At 39.4% G+C, this 20404-nt stretch overlaps 1 protein-coding gene across 2 annotated transcripts in view; it reads right to left on the bottom strand.

The window, feature by feature from the left end:
• Positions 1-5666, bottom strand: part of LOC309712104 (carboxyl-terminal PDZ ligand of neuronal nitric oxide synthase protein) — a 60212-nt gene extending 54546 nt beyond the window's left edge. The window contains exons 1-2 of one of the 2 annotated variants that reach the window (XR_014278187.1): positions 4998-5666; positions 3243-3314 (exon numbers count right to left, since the gene is read on the bottom strand). Coding sequence is in view for 1 of the 2 variants with exons in the window: in XM_082542704.1 (XP_082398830.1) it covers positions 3243-3314; positions 4998-5102 (177 nt within the window). In the remaining variant the exon portion in view is untranslated. The remainder of the gene's footprint in view (positions 1-3242; positions 3315-4997) is intronic. The other variant, XM_082542704.1, reaches the window with a different exon arrangement.
• Between the last annotated feature and the right edge of the window lie 14738 nt (positions 5667-20404).

Raw genomic sequence — 20404 nt, 5'->3', positions numbered from 1 at the left:
AAAAACACCCAAAAACTAGCACGACTCCTGCGTTCTGTCAAACCCAGATCCACTGTTTATACAAAGATGATGGTCTGTGCTGTCTGCCCTTCCTCTCTCCCTTCTCATGTTTGCGCCTGCTTTCTCACATCCACTGAGACCAAAGAGATTAGCCGAGGGATATGAAACGACTACGGCTCTGCCAGCTACCGCACAACCCTGCTAGATTCCAGGACTTCCTTCTCCCAAGTCTTTCTCCCGCTGCCATCAGTTTATTCCTCACTCTCTTTAATCATGCTTCGCACCGCGGAGTCTCTGCTCAGTGCCTCAGCCAAACGGTCGCGCATTAAATCAAAGACGAGCCTCTTTGCTTTTGTAAAAAAGGATGAAGTGAAAATAAGGAAGGCTACTCAAAATACATCTATACAACGCTAATTACATTTCACTTGGAAAACAGACCTAAAACATAAACTCCAGGAGTATTTGGCACATCTGTGTTGACTTTATTCTTTTAGGTTGCTGTTTAGTTTTTGCTGACAAAATCTACATAAAGGAAACAAGTTTGATTAAAAATGGTAGCTTTCTCTAGGTCTGGTGAGTAGGCAACCATGTGTACGTCACACAACTCGGTTCCTCTACAACTGTTGTGGATGCTGGAATAGCTTAGAGCCCGACTGATATATCTTTAGGGCTGATATATTGGCCGATATTAGCTATTTGGCAGTATATCAGTATTGGCATCTATAACAGCCGTTGCATGCAAATTTCTAAAGTTAAGAAGTGGTGATGTTGCATAGTTTCTCCACTGCTGGCAACATAGCAGCTGGGCAGTTTAAACAGATAATCCATGTCTTGTGACAATAAAGCAAGATTATTTTTAAACTGCATTCTTATATTGTCCTAAGTATTTCTTCTTCAGTCACCTTTCTCACTCACTGTGTGTTAATAGACCTTTCTGCACTGAATCATATTTGTTATTAATCTCTGGCTCTCTTCCACAGCATACCTTTTATCCTGGTTTCCTTCTCTCAGCCCAACGGGTCGCGGCAAATGGCCCCGCCCCTCCCTGAGCCTGGTTCTGCTTGAGGCTTCTTCCTGTTAAAAGGGAGTTTTTCCTTCCCACTGTCGCCAAGGTGCTTGCTCATAGAGGGTCATATGATTGTTGGGTTTTTCCATATGTATGATTACTACCTTACAATATAAAGCATGTTGAGGCAACTGTTGTTGTGATTTGGCGCTGTATAAATAAAACTGAATTGAATTGAATTAACAAGGCCTCAAAAATAACTACACATAACAAATTCTAGAGAAATGTTTATGCTTCACGAGTCTAAAAGAAAAAATATTGGCCCATATTTTGGAACAAATATGTGTATCAGTCTTAAGTGTGTTTTACGGCTGAATGGGGCTAGTGCAAAGGCAACCTCGTGGACAGCCTGTCTACCTGCAGAGAGTGTTTGTTGTCAGATGGAGGCGGCATCAAAACTATGTTTGACGATTGGTCTGTGGGTGATTCCGGCTTGTTCTATGGTTGTTCTGTCAACCATCTGCAGAGAAGAGCGAAGTTCTAAAAGAGCTGAAGTGGGACTGTTCTATAAAATGGATTTTTGATCTTTGATTACTTTTTTTTCTATGCAATGAATTGAAATAAGTGCAAAAGAATAATAATCAGGTAAATAGGGTGGTACAGTGGTAACGTGGTGAGCACTGTTGCCTCACACTATGAGGGTCCCATGTTCAGCTGGGCACTCTCTATGGGGAGTTTACATGCTTTCCCTGTGCCTGGGTACACTTCCATGCATGTTGATGCATGTAGTTGTGAACACATGAAAAAATCTATAAAAATGATACCAAATTGTTTGACAGCCACACTATCATATTTACAGTCATCAGGAGACTATTTGACACAAATCAGAGCTTTAATAATTTCCTATTACGTCATATTTTTTTTAAATACACTAATAGTTGCAGCTTTAGCAGCTTTCTTTGGCTCTGAAAGGAAGTGAATATACAGATATGTACAACCCCAACATGTATGCATCCGAATGAGAGCGCACTCTTAGACATGAACATGAATAATCACTAATGACAAATTGTGTATTTTTATATGGGAGCTTCATAAATACATAGTAAACAGATCTCACTGTGTTGCAAGTGTTGTACATTTTTGAAATGTACAAGATGATCTTTTTCTTGTAGCAACCAGCAGCATCTTCCTTCCTTGTCTGTACCTGCAGCCTGTGCTGTATCACCCTTATGATCATGTTTACTCTACACCTTTATTGATTTACAGGTTTGCTGGAATTGTGGTAAATTTAGAGGTGTGTTATCGTCACCCCCCAACAGCTTTCACAGGTTTATAGAGCAACCCTGCTTTTTTCCAGATGTAGGGTTGCATTATGTTTATACAAATGCAGTTGTACAAATGTTTATACAAATTTGAAGTTCACACTATTGCAGTGTTTTAAATTTACCCGAAAAGGGTAAAACATAGAACCCCCAAGAGATGCTTGCATGAGTGTCCTTAAATCTTGTGCATTTTTCAGGGGGGTAAATACACATTATGACTTTTTAGTAGCTCACACACACTCGGCTAAAGCTAAGAGCTTTGTCATGTTTGAACCAAGCACATCTAGTGAGTCACACTTAGATCACAGGACCAGCCTGGCTGTCTGATTTCGCTTTGTGTTAGCTTCCTGATGAAACCGCCGGCCTTCTGGGGCAAAGATGATAGTAACAATGATATGATTTTATAGCTAGGAGGGGGGCGGAGAGGGGGGGGGGGGTCATCATCTTATACTATAAAGCTGATTTGAGGAAAAAAAAACAACAACTATCCGCTCAACAGAATGCAAAAATCAAAAGCCACAGGCTGAGTTTGTTCAAAGGCAGTCACAACATGTATGTATACGCTTCCTCCCCATTTTTCAAAGAGGCAAAGAGACACAGCAAAGAGAGCCACACAATCCACCTCAGCCCTTTTACTTTTTCATCCTTGCATTGTTTTCCCACGTCAGAAGCCGTGACACGCTGTCCAGGCACCACATGCGTCACTGCCTCCTCGGAACAAATACCTTCTGACAACAGCATGCTCTTTTTTTTTCTACTGTGTGTGCGATTCTCCTATTATTGTAAAGGTAGTTTCTGTCCTCCATCAAGGCCCACTCACCGCTGGACTCACACACTGATGAGTGTGTGAGTCTGTGTGTGTGTGTCTTTGCTTCCAGGCTTAAACATAGGATGACACTGTCTTTGGCTCTTACCCTGATTCTCCTCATGGCTGCCACGATCTCCATCCGACTGTTGGGCCTGGGCACGTCAAGACTACCCACGTACTGCAATAAACACGCAAACACACATACACAAAGCATCAGCGTCAGGTATTGTCCCATGGAAAACAGCTGCACAATTAATATTCCTTAGCCACAAACTGAGATCAGTGTATCCAATCCCTCGTGCTTCTACTCCCAAAGCCATTCTGCCTTCACAAGATTAAATGTGCAATTTCTTTTTCCATTTTCATCCTTGGAAGATAAACAGCCTCCCGAAGACAAGTAGGGGGGGGGGGGGGGGGGGGTGTTATCAAACGGCACCAAAATTAGGGATCACTTAGACTGTTCACTTCAATAAAAGAAAAAAGCCGTCTTCACCGAGCCTCCAACATGTGGTACTGCTCGCCCCAGATCAGCTAACACAGCCAATCACAGATTTTCTTTGCAAAGTGTCAAACAGGGTGTCTCTAAGACAAAATGTGTTTAATGTATGACAAAAAAACCCCAAACAAAGCAAAGCTATGCCTTTTTAATGAGCTCTTTGTGGCTTGCATATATTTGAATACGCGCCTGTGTAATTAAGGGGCTCTGGGGACAATGACGCCTTTGATGTCTCTATCATTTTACAGTAAACTGTCTGAGATCTTCAGCAACACTGGCCTTAATTTATTGCTTACTTGGTAAATAGGATTTTCCTTTTTTTAAATTTAATAACTCATTGTCTTGTGTACATTCTGCAGCTCATGGTGTTTGAATTTAGAAATGCATCATGCATATTTTTCTTTTTGTTTGTTTGTTTGGTTTTTGTTTGGGGGGGGATTCATCTTTTATATTTTACTGTTTTTATCTGACTGAAAAGTGTTGTATATTCACAGTAAATATCAGGTTTGTGCTGAGGAGTTATGGGACACTCAGCGAAAGAAAGGAACAGTGACATCACCCTGCTGCTGAGCAGGCCCAGTGAGATACAAGATACAAGCACCCATGTGAATGAACTTTGGACCAGAAACACTCCCTTTTTTTTTTAACCCTTTCGGTTTGCTGATCAAACGGAACAACAAACAGACTCAGAATACAGTTAAAGACGCATGTGCCTATGACTCACACAGCGATTGGTCCATCAATATGACTTTGTGCAAAGTGCCAGATATTTGCTATTTTCAGCTTCTTTTCCTGTTTCACATAAACGGAAACCGAAACTTTTGAAGTCCTGCACTGTTAATCTGACAAAAACAGCGGGATCTAACATCACTTCCACATCTAAGAAAACAGATTTTGTTTTAATTATCTGTTCGCATCTATTGCAAATCATTACTGCTATTATTGGAAATAATCTTAAAAAAAAAAAAAAGCAACCAATGATGAAAGCAATCACGAGCTGCATCTCCACTATAAAAGCAATCATTAAAGCTGAATACTGTCTGGTTTCTTCGCGATCACCTTAATAATTCAGCAAGTTGGGAAAAGCTCCCAAATGCACTCAAAGCATCAAAAACGATCATCTATCTTTATCGGCTTTTAGACGATTGAGTCATCCCACATCGGCTCTGAGTCCCGTCTTTAACATTTTAGACTTTAGATGTATGCGTGTACTAATAAATGTGTGAGGTTGAGGACCTGCAGGCAAAGCTACCATGTGTTCAAACTTCAGCCCAGTGCACCTGCCGCTCCAGCAGCACACAGCAGGCTCATGTAACTCTGAAAACACTGCATATTAAGGAGGTTCGGGCTCTCTCCGGACTTCACCTTTGCTTGGAAATATATCCCGTGCTGGTAAGCTTCCTCGTTGTGGAGCGGCACCCTCGAGTCCGCCACATCATCCACCAGGTTGTACCTGTTCCTGGTGGGCATCGCGGCTTTCCTGACCTCCTCTCCCGGCACAGTAAACACGGTTCAACCGCTAAACAAACCGGGCTGGAAGCGCTACAGTCCCCATGTGTGCGCACGGCCCGGCTCCAAGAGCGAATTCCCGGCGGAAACGCGGTCCATCGTACCCGCTCCGAGCGTCAACAAGGTCCCGGGTCCTCAAGAAGGACAAAACTGCGCGCCTCTTTTTTTTCCTGATACAAAACACCGAAAAGACACTTGAGCGAATTCTTCTACACGCAGTAAGCCTCTGACATACAGGAAAACAACACGGATGTCTGTTTCCCACCGGGGAAATCCAACGCTGTTTCGCTCTGCAGGTGATGTTGCCTGCTGGCTGTGCTTTTTTCCCCCTTTTTTTGAATCCCGTCCTGTTGGTGGGAACGCCGCTCTCTCTCTCTCTCTCTCTCTCTCTCTGTCTCTCTCTCTCCACAAAGCACAAAGCAGGTCCCTCACTGGAGTGAAGTCCCCAAGCATGACGCAACCCAGGAGCTGGGAGGAAGGCCGACGACTAAGTTGGTCCTCCCCTGGGGACATGAACCTTAGAAACCTTTGGAAACCGAAGGTGGGTCTGCTGTGGAAATAAAACTGTAATTAGCTGCTAATCACATCTGGATCACATTTACTCACATTTACATTTTGATCTTAAGTGGGTCGAACCAGCGAGACTGCACGTTCTGTCAGTGTGAAGAAGTTCAATTATGCGTTTAATGCCAGAGATATCTTAAGGGGGAAAAAGGTGAGATTTCATCTGTATTTCTCAGTTCTTCTACACCCGCTTCTCAGCGGTCATTGAATTTGACTGATAATATTCGCAGCAGGTGTCTTCTACATGATAAAGAAATGCTAATGTAATAAATGAAAAAAATCTTCGCAGTCTTCGCGAGTCTTCGCAACTAAATTTCAAGGAACTTACTGTGGACTCTTTGTTAAAATAAACGAAATTTCTATTGTAAACATTTTAAAAACCCATGTCTATTTATTGCTTATTTACTCTGGTGTAGTATGGATGGCTTGGCTTGTAAAACTTACCTAAAAGTCCAAAACGTGTGCCCTCCTTCACACTTTCCAAAATCATCCAGTGGGCCAGATTTCAGTCTTTGCTGAGCAGATTTTGGTCCCTGGGCCTTATGTTTGACACACTTGATGTAGGCTATAGAATAGATCCACTTGCACAAAAGTTCTGTTAAATATCATGCATTGAATGAAACCCCACTTAAAAGTATGACTGATACAGTTTGGAAAACCATCAGACCACTCAAAACCCTCATGCCATATATCCGCTTATTTCTTATTTCATCATCCAGTGGCTCTGTTGGACCATGAGCCCTGGGCTGTTTTTCTCCACATTAAAGACACTTTTCAGGTCTGATCAGCTCATGCTGCTGATTAAATGGCTGGGATTCACACACATCAGCCCTTCGTTTTCATCAGCCCTTTGAGTTTTCTAACCAGAGCCTCTGTGAGTCTGTTATAAGACGAGCTCAGTGAGCCCCCTTTGCATGCCTGCATGATAGTTTTTGATGGTTGCACAGTGGCATGTCATTTTACACAATGTATGGCTTATTGCACCTACATTATAATCAGCCCAATCCTTTTTGGTCACATTATAGAACAGCAGTGTTATATTTGTTGCAAACTCTGATGCCCTCTTGGCCAGACGACTCTTTAAAAAAACATTTTTAATGTCAATGAATTGAATTGAGGTTTGCAAATGTGAAAAGGACTGATTACATTTGGAAACAGCATATTACATTAATATTAATAACGTGACATTATGAGTGGGAGCTGAGGCCCCCTAAAAGTTTGAACCTAGAATCGCCCCTGCCTCATATCATTCCTAATAAATAGATTTAACACGTTTCACACATTGTGAGCCATCAAGTCATTTACACCAGTTTAAATATACTCTGTCGTTTTTTGTTTTGTTTTGTTTATGACAAATACCGGAAATCAGTTTTTGGTTTCGTGATGTGAGAAACAGTGAATAGAGGGTTAATTGTCAGGGCGCTCTTATCAGCTACCGACAGCTGATAAGAGCGTCCTGAGAAATTAACGTTAAGCCCAGTGAGCAGTCTGTAAGAGGAACATCATGTTCAGTATTTAAAGCATCAATAATAAAGAGAGCCATCCTTTTGTAGTACTAGTAGTAGCCGCTAATCTATTACATAATTAATTACTGCGTTAAAAACTAAGTTAAATCCTCCAGACGTCAAATGAAATTATGTCCTATCGCCCTCTGCTGGCCGTTTACTATAAGTTACTGAATTTTAAAGGTAACTTTGCCTTTTTTCCAGCTGTTTTTCAAGAAAAAGTAAACTTCTTTTTCTTGAACTTGTCGCCTTGTTCTCCAGAGACAGCAGAGCTAGAGACCTATAGAGACTAATCCTTGTAAATCAAATGACTGAATGAATGAATATGCATGAATGTGAGAAAGTGGAAGCCAGGTGACACAACTAAATCCCACTAAATCGGCACTTAAAGGGCAAGAGCTTAAAAGTGAGAGAAGAAAGTCTTGTGACACACAACACTTTTTTTCTCACATAATGCCATTTTAATTAATTGGTGACAGATGGGTAGAATTAACCTTGATTCATCAAACAGGCATTAAGCATCTATTAAACCTCCATGTAAGGTCAGTGCTGATGGGGGGGGGGGGGGGGGGGGGATCCAAGCAAAGAATCCATAGAGGTTGTGGTTAAGCTGGAAATTTTTTGGGGAAAAAACTACTTTGAAGAAATATCAAAGACAGTAAAATGCAATTTTTCCATTAATGATAAAAATACTGCATTCCTATTGGCCATTTAGAAGGTGAGTTTGGATCACACCTGATACAGACACAATGAACTGCATAACCTGCTAGCAGCTAAATCCTTTTGATTGTATTCACACTTTTCTCTGGTTCTTATAAGTTAAATTGGCAGTCACCGTGCTGTATGTGTTTTGGTTCTTTAGCCGTCAGAATTGTTGTCTGAAGACCAACAAGGATACCTAATGGATTTACTTTGCCAAACGGATCATCATGGCCTTGCCGTATTGGTCCATTTGATCGACCTTTGTTGTTATTATTTATTTTATTTTCAGTTGTTACAGATGGGACAGACATGACTGAGGGATAGGAAAGGGAGAAAGAAAGATGAAGGAAAAGAAAAACAGAAGGGAAGAGGGACAGTGAGAAAGGGCACTTAAAAAGAGACAGAAGAGAAAAAAAATCTCCTGGATCACCTGTTGAGAGAAAAAGAAGAGAAAAAAACAAAACAAAACAAAGCAACATACTAAACACAACACCATCACGTTAATGTAGCTAAGTGTAAACAGCAGTAAATACTAAATATTGAATGTTGTTGTGTAGCAAGCAGGACTGACAGCGCACAATGTGCTTGGAAATAGCAGCCAATAAAGGTGTAGTTTATGTCTATGAACAGTGAACACCCGTGTGCACACCTGTGTGGATCAGCGCGCTTGTATTCAAAAGGTTTCCCCATGTAATGGTCTGCTAGAGGATGTAGAGAGCCATAGCCCCGTCCCCCAGGGCATGAAGCAGGCATGGAGGAGATCCAGGCTCCAGACATCCAGAGGCCCCCTACGTCCTCCAGCACAGACCCTCCCCCAGGCCTGCTGCACGCAGCCACAAGGAGAACACCCTCTAAGAGCAACCAGAGCCACTAACCAGGTTATGACCACAACCCCTGGGTTAAGCCCTCCAGGGATAACGTCCCTAGGGGTTCTTCAGACGCCCTAAGCCGTCCCAACCTCCACATCAACCACAATGGCGAAGGCGGGACCAAACTACGACCCCCCACCCCCGCTAGGTGATGGAGTCGATCAAAGGAGCCCAGAGGGATTGATCTAATGTGGTGGTAGAGGCTGTCTCGAGACTAATGTGATCTATTAGATGGTTTCTATATTGGCTAGAATTAAGATTATTTTTATTTTTCCTGCTCATGAGGACCGTTTTCTTGGTGATGCATAGGGTAGTAAAAACCATGTGGACTGTATTAGTTTCTGTAGTGACATCATCCAATTTGCCCAACAAGCACACTAAAGGGAGGTTGGAATTTTACATTTGAGACAATTTGATAAGTCTTCACATATCTCGCGCCAAAACTTCTGCACTGGTGGACAGAACCAAAGAGCGTGGATGTAATTGTCTGGTGTATTGCCTTGACAGTGTGAGCAGTTGTTGGAAGATGTAAAGCCCATCTGGAACATCCGATGACCTGTATAGTGCACTCTATGTAGTATTTTGCATTCTCAAAACATCAGATTAAAATGAGCTGGATGGTCAGTGTGCTCTGACTGATAACGTCAAACATGCGTCTTTTCTTTCTGACTGAGCATTAGCTGAGATGAGCATTGCTTCTCTCAGGTCTGTGTGACAAATGTGAAGCCACAGCTGATAAAACCCTTCAAGTCTCGCCACTTGGCAGTCATCTTGTCATACGCCTGGGTTTTTATTTTGATTGATTGATTGATTGAATCTTTATTTTGAACATGTTGAAAAAGTACAACAACATAGAATTAAAAGAGACAAATGAACAAAGCAAAACAAAAGGAAAACGAGCAATCACAACTACAAATAACTTTCATGTTCAAAAAGGAGCAGGAAGAAGCATAAGCTTACCGGTATTTAATCCCACCCCTTTTCCACTATCTAGTAATCAATAGACTACAGAAATACCTCCTTGCAATTACATTATATGTCATGTGTATTTTTTTTATTATTCATTTTTATATATATATATACATATATGTTTCTATCTATCCATACATACGTATATACACATACGCACATATACACATTTTCAATAACCCCATTAACACCTCAAAGGATACACAACCTACAAATATATATATACCCATACCAACATACCCGTGCACCCGCACACACATGAAAATATTAGACAAGAACACCCTATCAAATCTCTACCTCTTCCCTGTACCCTGTAAAAACCATATCTTTAAATCGCTTTTTAAACTGCGCCATGCTCGGATATTGCTTCATATCTTTACTTAGTCTGTTCCACAGCTTCACTCCACACACAGAGATGCAAAAACTTTTTAATGTTGTACGGATACGAGGATGTTTTAAATTTAATTCCCCCCTCAAATTGTATCCCCGTTCCCTTTTAGAAAACATTTTTCGAATATTGTCAGGAAGCAGGTCATTTATTGCTTTATATATAATTTGTGCAGTGAGAAAATGAATCAGATCTGTGAATTTTAGAATTTTTGATTTTAAGAATAGTGGATTTGTATGATCTCTGTAACTAGTTTTATGGATTATCCTTATGGCCCTTTTTTGTAATAGAAAGATTGATGATAGGGAACATTTGTAAGTATTGCCCCAAACCTCTGCACAGTAATTCAAATACGGTGCAATCAGGGAACAATAGAGAATGTGGAGTGATTTGTGGTCCAGAATGTGTTTTACTTTACTCAAGATTGAAACACTTCTTGAAATTTTGTTATGTATATGATTTATATGAGACTTCCGGTTTAATTTATCATCTATAATCACACCAAGAAACTTATGTTCAAGTACTCTTTCAATTTCCACACCACCTAAATGAATCTGCACTTGTGCATTTCTAAGGGAATTCCCAAATAAGATTATTTTAGTTTTACTTAGATTTAGCGATAGTTTGTTCCTGTTAAACCATTTTTTAATTTTGCACATTTCTGAAGTAATTGTATCCAGCAGCTCCTTTAGATTCCCCCCAGAACAAAAAATATTTGTGTCATCTGCAAATAATACTAATTTTAATATATCAGATGCCTTACAAATATCATTTATATAAATAATAAATAATTTTGGACCCAGTACAGAGCCTTGTGGAACACCACAAGCAATGTCCAAGCATGATGAGGAATGGACACCCAGCTTCACAAATTGTTTCCGGTCACTTAAATAATTTTTCACCCATTGCAGTACAACCCCCCTGATCCCGTACCGTTCCAGTTTATTAATTAATATGTCATGATTGATTGTGTCAAATGCTTTCTTGAGATCCAGAAATACTCCAGCTGCATACTGTTTCTGATCTATAGCATTTGTAATCTCCTTAATTGATTCGATTAATGCCAGAGATGTTGATCTTTTTGATCTGAATCCATATTGACTGTCAGAGAGTAATTTATATTTATCTAAGAATTTGTCTAATCGTTTATTAAACAGGTTTTCTAGGATTTTGGAGAATTGTGGTAGTAAAGAAACAGGCCTGTAATTTGTGAAGTGGCGTCTATCTCCGGTTTTATACAGCGGCACAACTTTAGCTATTTTCATTTTGTTTGGCACTTTTCCCGTCTGAAATGATAAGTTGCAAATATATGTTAGAGGTCCTACAATTCCTTCAATGACCTTCTTGACGATTTTCATGTCAATATCATTACAATCAGTAGATGTTTTATATTTACACATGTGTACAATGTCAATTATTTCTTTTTCCTCCACTGATGTGAGGAACATTGAGTTAGGGTTCCTATCAATCAGGTTTTCACTACAGTCTACTGATGGCAGTGACTCAGGAATTTGTTCTGCCAGTTTTGGTCCAATATTTACAAAATAATGATTAAAGCTGTTGACCTTATCAGCAGTGTTTTCCATAATATTGCCATTGTCGATAAAGTATTGAGGATAACTTTGTTGTCCAGAATTATTTTTAATGATACCGTTTAAAACATCCCATATTCCCTTCATATTATGTTTATTGTTGTTCAATATTTTACTATAATTCTCCTTTCTACATACACGTATAATATTGGTCAACTTATTTTTGTATTTTTTATATTTATTTTCAGCATCTTTTGTTCTTTGTTTTAGGAATTCCCTATAGAGTGTATTTTTCTTTTTACATGCATTTTGTAAACCCTTAGTGATCCATGGTCTATGTGAATATTTGTGCTTTCTGTTGTATTTTATTGTTGGACAGTTTTTATCATACAATTCCATGAATATTCTTAAAACACAGTTCATTTTAAAACATGAATTATAGGATCATCAACCAAATTAAATTAAAAAGCCAAATTATATTAAAAGAAAAAAGTTTACTAAATTTACTGGGTGGTGTGGTGGTTAGCACTGTTGCTTCACAGCAAGAAGTCCTTGGGTTTGAATCCACCATCTGGTGGTGCTTGCATGCTTCTCCCATGTCAAAGGAGCTTGCAAAGAAAAGCGTCTGGACTTCTTTAAATCTGGGACTCCCCACCATTTGACCTTAGAACTGAAGAAGCTTCTCGAATGAGAGGTGAAACGTCTTCAAGCAACTTAAAGAAGTCCAGACGCTTTTCTTTGCAAGCTCCTTTGACTACAATGACCTGGATGACTGAGAACCTTCACAGACTTCTCCCATGTCTGGTCTCTGAGTACTCCAGCTTGCTTCCAAACACATACCGTTAGTGGGGTTCGATTAATTGGTTATTTCTAAATTGCCCATTGATGTGTGGGAATGGCTTTTTATCTCTCTGCGTTAGCCCTGTGGCAAACTGGTGACCTGTCCAGGGTGTATCCAGTCTCGTCCAACCTCCCCAATGACCCTGAAATGCATTAACACATAAATTTTTAGTAGACTTTAAATGGTGTACGTCTGTATCATTGCTAATTGGTTGCCAAGCATCCAGCAGAAATCCCATGACGTTATTGATCCCATAAGCCTCTTATTTCTTTTTCCTCTTTTTTTAAAAATATTGTTGAACTTATTTGAATATATCAGGCTAAATGATGAGATTGGAGAATAGGCTGACTGACATAAGGGACATGGGTGAACTGCCATTCAAAACTCCCTTTTAACAGGAAGAAACCTCCGGCAGAACCAGGCTCAGGGAGGGGCGGCCATCTGCTGTGACCAGTTGGGGTGAGAGAAGGAAGACAGGATAAAAGACATGCTGTGAAAGAGAGACAGAGATTAATAACAGATATGATTCAATGCAGAGAGGTCTGTTAATACATAGTGAGCGAGAAAGGTGACTGGAAAGGAAAAACTCAATGCATCATGGGAATCCCCCAGCAGCCTATGTCTATTGCAGCATAACTAAGGGAGGATTCAGGGTCACCTGGTCCAGCCCTAACTATATACTTTAGCAAAAAGGAAAGTTTTAAGCCTAATCTTGAAAGTAGAGATAGTGTCTGTCTCCCGAATCCAAACTGGAAACTGGTTCCACAGAAGAGGGGCCTGAAAACTGAAGGCTCTCCCTCCCATTCTACTTTTAAATACTCTAGGAGCAACAAGTAGGCCTGCAGAGCGAGAGCGAAGTGCTCTAATAGGGTGATATGGTACTACAAGGTCATTAAGATAAGATGGGGCCTGATTATTTAAGACCTTGTATGTGAGGAGCAGGATTTTGAATTTAATTCTGGATTTAACAGGAAGCCAATGAAGGGAAGCCAAAACAGGAGAAATATGCTCTCTCTTTCTAGTCCCTGTCAGGACTCTTGCTGCAGCATTTTGGATTAGCTGAAGGCTTTTCAGCGAGTTTTTTGGACATCCTGATAATAATGAATTGCAGTAGTCCAGCCTGGAAGTAATAAATGCATGAACTAGTTTTTCAGCGTCACTCTGAGACAGGATATTTCTAATTTTAGAGATGTTGCGCAAATGGAAGAACGCAGTCTTAAATATTTGTTTAATATGTGCATTGAAGGACATGTCCTGGTCAAAAATGACTCCAAGGTTCCTCACAGCGTTACTGGAGGCCAAGGTAATGCCATCCAGAGTAAGAATCTGGTTAGATACCATATTTCTAGGCTTTTCAGGGCCGAGTACAATAACCTCAGTTTTATCTGAATTAAGAAGCAGAAAGTTAGCGGCCATCCAGGTCTTTATGTCTTTAAGACATTCCTGCACTTTAACTAATTGGTGTGTGTTATCTGGCTTCATGGACAGATAGAGCTGGGTGTCATCTGCATAGCAGTGAAAATGTATGCTATGTCTTCTAATGATGCTGCCTAAGGGAAGCATGTATAATGTAAACAGAATTGGTCCTAGCACTGAACCCTGTGGAACTCCATAATTAACCTCAGTGTGTGAAGAGGACTCTCCATTTAGATGAACAAATTGGAGTCTATTAGATAGATATGATACAAACCACTGCAGTGCAGTACCTGTAATACCTACAGCATGTTCTAATCGCTCTAATAGGATATTATGGTCAACAGCATCGAATGCTGCACTAAGGTCTAGCAGGACAAGCACAGAGATGAGTCCACTGTCAGAGGCCATAAGAAGATCATTTGTAACCTTCACTAAAGCTGTTTCTGTGCTGTGATGAGCTCTGAAACCTGACTGAAACTCTTCAAATAAACCATTCCTCTGCAGATGATCTGTTAGCTGTTTGACAACTACTCTTTCAAGGATTTTTGATATGAAAGGAAGGTTGGAGATTGGCCTATAATTAGCTAAGACTGCTGGGTCTAGAGATGGCTTTTTGAGTAAAGGTTTAACTACAGCCAGCTTGTAGGCCTGTGGTACATAGCCGATCATTAGAGATAGGTTGATCATATTTAAGATCGAATAATTAATTAATGGCAGGACTTCTTTGAGCAGTTTTGTAGGAATGGGGTCTAAAAGACACGTTGATGGTTTGGAGGAAGTAATTATTGAAGTTAACTCAGAAAGATCAATTAGAGAAAAAGAGTCTAACTTAACATCAATGGTACTAAGAGTAGCTGTAGATAATATTACATCTGTGGGATGATTACTGGTAATTTTTTCTCTAATGATAAAAATTTTATTTGTGAAGAAGTTCATGAAGTCATTACTAGTTAACGTTAAAGGGATGGTTGGCTCAAAAGAGCTCTGACTTTTTGTCAGCCTGGCTACAGTGCTGAAGAGAAACCTGGGGTTGTTCTTATTTTCTTCAATCAGTGATGAATAGTAAGATGTTCTGGCTTTGCGGAGAGCTTTCTTATAAAGCAGCAAACTATTTCTCCAGGCTAAATGATGATCCTCTAAATTTGTGACACGCCATTTCCTCTCCAGATTACGAGTCATCTGCTTTAGGCTACGTGTTTGAGAATTATACCACGGAGTCAAATACTTCTGATTAGAGACCTTAGTTTTCACAGGAGCTACAGTATCCAGAGTCGTACGTAGTGAGGAGGTGAAATTATTAACAAGATGATCGACCTCTGTTGGAGTAGCGTTCAGATAGCTGCTCTGCTCTATGTTGGTACAGGGCATTGAAGATGATAACAGTGGGTGGATTATATTCTTAAACTTAGTTACAGCGCTTTCAGAAAGACATCTACTTTGATAAAGTCTACTCTCCACCGCTGTGTAATCAATTATTGTAAATGTAAATGTTATCAGGAAATGATCAGACAGGAGAGGGTTTTCAGGAAACACTGTTAAATGTTCAGTTTCTATGCCATATGTTAAAACAAGATCTAGAGTGTGATTAAAGTGGTGGGTGGGTTCTTTTACATTTTGAGAGAAACCAATTGAGTCTAATAACAGATTAAATGCCATGTTGAGGCTGTCATTTTTAGCATCTACATGGATGTTAAAATCACCCACAATAATTATTTTATCTAAGCTCAGAACTAAATTAGATATAAAGTCTGAGAAATCAGACAGAAACTCTGTGTAAGGCCCAGGTGGACGATAGATGATAACAAGTAAGACTGGTTTCTGAGTTTTACAGCTGGGGTGGACGAGGCTAAGCATCAGGCTTTCAAATGAATTAAAAGTCTGTCTTGGTCTTTCATTAATTAATAGGCTGGTGTGAAAAATTGCTGCCACACCGCCCCCCCCCCCGGCCTGTGCTTCGAGATTTCTGGTAGTTAGAATGACTCGGGGGTGTTGATTCATTTAAACTAACATAATCATCCTGCTGCAACCAGGTTTCTGTAAGGCAGAGTAAATCAATTTGTTGATCAATTATTAAGTCATGTACTAACAGAGACTTGGAGGAGAGCGACCTAATATTTAATAATCCACATTTCACTGTTTTACTCTTTGGTTCAGATGTGGATACTTTATTGTTCTTTCTTTGTAATTGTTTATGTTTAAGTTGTTTGTTGCTGGTTTTTAGTTTGTTTTTTGTCTGTTTGGGAGCTGACACAGTCTCTATGGAGATGGGTTTTTGGGGGGGTAGCAGGAGGAGAGAAGCTGCAGAGAGGCGTGTAAGACTGCAACTCTGCTTCCTGGTCCCAACTCTGGATAGTCATATTTTGGGGGGTTTAATAAATTTGTCCATATTTCTAGAAATGAGAGCTGCTCCATCCAAAGTGGGATGGATGCGGTCTCTCCTAACAAGACCAGGTTTCCTCCAGAAGGTTTGCCAATTATCTATGAAGCCCACATCGTTTCTGGGATTTAACCTGCAGTTAAATGAGCATCCATGTTTACCACCTGAGCTACAAGCTGTGCTTTAGGCCATTTTTATTTGCTTTGTAAATATCTCTGTCCACTGTCTGCTCTTCTGTAATCTTAGTATCTGGTCATTGTGAATATGAAAAGGTCTCACAATTAATGATGTAATAGACTAATGGAAACATTCCTGTTTGATCTTATCCACATGCGGTGCAGCTGATCTACATCTGGCTGTGTTAGTGTTATTTCACACTTATCTAATCTGCAGAACACATCAGGTAACTCCTTGTCTAGTCATCTGACTTTAACAGCTGTTATTAAACATAAACCACACAGAAGACTCAGACTGTGACAAATCACAGAGTTCAGATAATGAAAACATGCGGAGACATAATTACACAAGACATAAACAGGCTTGTGATGGGAGCAGGTTTGCAGTGAAGCATCATTGTATGTATGTATATGCTTAGGTCCATACTTTTTTGAAATTTTGCGCCTGTTTTTTCTCATCTAACAGTCAAGATCTGGTTGAAGTTCAGCTTTAATTAAAGGGATTTAACAAAAGTATTAAAGTAGATGATTGCAGCTTCACAACATCAAAAACACTTTTGAGGGAGTAGGTGTATCATTGTCAAAGACACCATCATGAATTTAAATACAGAAAGCATAGAACAAGGTGAAAACCACTAGTTACACTTGAGTCCAAGAGTGTCAGACTAGATAATACCAGAAAACATCTAAAACAGCCTGCACTGTTCTGGAAAAAATTATTTAGAATAGATGAAACCAAGATGAAGTTGTATCAGAATGATTGGAAAAGAAAAAAATATGGAGAAGGAAAGAAGAGCTCATGATCCAAAGCATACTACATCGTCTGTTAGACATGGTGAAGGCTATGTTATGGCTTTTCATTGATGATGTAGCTGCTGCTGGGAGTAGCAGGATGAACTCTAATGTGTACAGAGATATACTTGATCATACAAATGGACAATGAGTCAAAACATGCTGTAAACACTACCCAAGAGTTTCTCAAGGCAAAGACATGAATTCTTCAGTGGCCAGAAGAAAATAGAAAATAGAATCACATGTTCAAACATGAGAACTTTATTCAGAATTCTCAGAGCAGTTTTACAGATAGCATTATTTATGTGTTGCACATTCCAGGAAGCAATGCAAAATGTAATACTGATGTATTGTGAAATGACTCACTACAAAGGAAATTTAAATAGTAGTTAATAAATAGGTAATTTATTATACAGCATACTTTAGGGGAAGTGCTGGTAAATCAAGTCAGACTGGGTTTATTTTTCATGAGTTTTTAGATACAAATAATTCAAAGAAAACTAATAAAAAAGCAATAGTGTACGGCAAAATGTAAAAAAAAACAGGGAACTCTGGAGTATCCTTAATTTCTGTGGTGTGACACTGAGATGTGAAGCATTTAATTTTTCTTTGATCACTGCTTTTAAATGATATGTGATTTAGATTTGTCCGACATGACAGCAAAAAAAGGGGAAACAAATTGCAGTTTGATTTTACTGCAAGCTCGTGATAGAAATATTAAAGTCAGTAGGCTAAGCAAAAGAAAGAGAAACTATACTTGATGAAATCAAATAGGAGTGCTAGTTTTGTCTGGGAAAAGAATTAAGCTTGTATGTTTTAATAAAATCCTCAAGGTTATTTCCTTCTAACTCAGTTCAGTGTGGTTGATCAACAGTCTGGTTTCAATTTCCATTCACCTGCAGACACTGATCCATGTTGACAGGGCATAAGAAATATCAAAAGCTTGCCACTGTAAAGGGCCACCACTCAAGATCAACCACAGTTACAAACACAGTGGTTTGATTGGGTTGGATGACACATAGCATTATAAAAAATGTTTTTTAAAAAGCCCAAATATTTTTGCTTGTAACAATACAAAAAGCGGAAGCATAAGAGATAACACTGAAATCTCTTTTTAATGATAACAGTAATATCTATCAATATCATCTATGTGACACTGAAACCTTTCTATGAATCATCTGCACACAGTGTGTCTTTTGTCCCGCCGCTCCCTGAGCCTGATTCTGCCAGAGGTTTCTTCCTGTTAAAAGGGAGTTTTTCCTTCCCACTGTCACCAAGTGGGAACTCAAAGGGGGTTGTCTGGTTTTTGGGGTTTTCTCTGTATTATTGCAGAATCATTACCTTACAACCACCTTGAGGTGAATCTTGTGATGTGGTGATGTATAAATAAAACTGAAACTGAATGAAATTCAATAAACAGTTGTCACAAACACAGTTTGTGCAGTTTAAAAAAAATGGCAGAGAGGACTTCATGAAAAATAAACAAATTTTACTTGCTTTCATTTGGTTTTTCAAAACATAAAGGGGCCATTTTTTCCAAGATTATCATTCAAAGTAAGGCTTATTTGTCTGAAAGGATCTTAAAATGTCAGTGGGAAATTGTTTTATTAAGAAAACACAATCAAAGGTGCCCCAAAACATTCTAACACTTAACAAAATTACCCCCAAACCCCCAGCGTATAACAGAAATCTTTTTATAAAATTTAGTCTTTCATCAGTATTCATCTTCTTGCCTAACTCCACACTTCAGACAGAGAGATGCTTTGTCTTTTGAAGCTTTCAGAAGGAGCAGGATGTTCTGCCCAGATTCAACCACAGCTGAATAATTTAAAGAGGAAAAAGGTTCTACCTAGCTGCAGTAAATGGAAATAACATTTGAAAAAGAACTGAAAAGAACCACGCGTGACTGTGACATATCATACTTACTTTTCCCAGGTGTAAAACTTTTTAACAAGAGTAATCATTAATGGCAAAAAACAAAATAAATTAAAATAAACACTTCCAGTTCTAAGGTTTTGCATATGAGAACAGCAGTTCAATTCAATTTAATTCAGTTTTATACATATAGCACTAATTCACAACAACAGTTGCCTCAAGGCGCTTTACATTGTCAGGTAAAGTCTCTACAGAGAAAACCCCAACAATCATATGATCCCCTATGAGCAAGTACTTTGTTGACAGTGGGAAGGAAAACTCCTTTTTAACAGGAAGAAACCTCAAGCAGAACCTAGTTCAGGGAGAGGCAGCCTGGTTTGGGATGAGGGGAGGAAACATGATAAATCTAACCAGGACCCCTAGCAGGTCTTAAAATTGGATGAATGACAAAACATGATATATTACACCACACCACTATTTATTAAACAGAAACCAAACCAAAACTAAGAAGCAGCATGTGAATACTAAACACATCCTTAATACTTTCTCCCACTTTTTATAGAGAAGCTCAGGAGGTGTGTGCATCTCCATTAAAAAACAGAAGTTTTGGCAGCTTGTTGACATCAGCAAAGATCTTGTCAATGGCAGTCAATCTGGGTGTGGTTATACAGCCACTTAGAAATAGCGTGTCATTCTACAGTCAGAAAGATTATTCAAGTGGAAAAGCATTCAACACAGTTGCCAATCTTCCCACGAGTGGATGACCCCAAGGTCAAAGTGTGCATTACTCTGCAAAAGAGCTACATCTCCAACTCTTTAGTTAGGATGTTATATGAGAAAACTTTTGACAGCAGAAGTAGAAAGCAACTAAACAAGAAGAAGAAAGCCTCTTCTCTTAAAAAGAACATGGCAACACAACGTAAGTTTGTAAAGCTGCATTTGAACAAACTACAAGATTTCTGGAAGTCCTCTGGACAGATGAGAACAAAGTGGAGATGTTAGGCCGTCATTTTTGCTAAATAAGTAATGCATGTCATGTACAGTATTTACCTAATAAGAGGATTTGGTAAAAAGCAGTTTTTTATTATGTCTTATACACGAAATATTTGAAATGACAGAGGACAGAACTGCAGTTACTAAGTTAGATGGGCTCTGACATTAATATAAACATGTAAACTTTGACCTGATCATCGTGATAGAAGAAATACAAACCTGAGAGTGATACAAAAAGGTACAGAAGAAGCCAACACCACGCAG

Source organism: Aulonocara stuartgranti (assembly GCF_965226115.1).
Source record: "Aulonocara stuartgranti genome assembly, chromosome: 7".
NCBI classification, from domain to species: domain Eukaryota; kingdom Metazoa; phylum Chordata; class Actinopteri; order Cichliformes; family Cichlidae; genus Aulonocara; species Aulonocara stuartgranti.
This window is presented reverse-complemented; position numbering and strand designations above follow the sequence as displayed.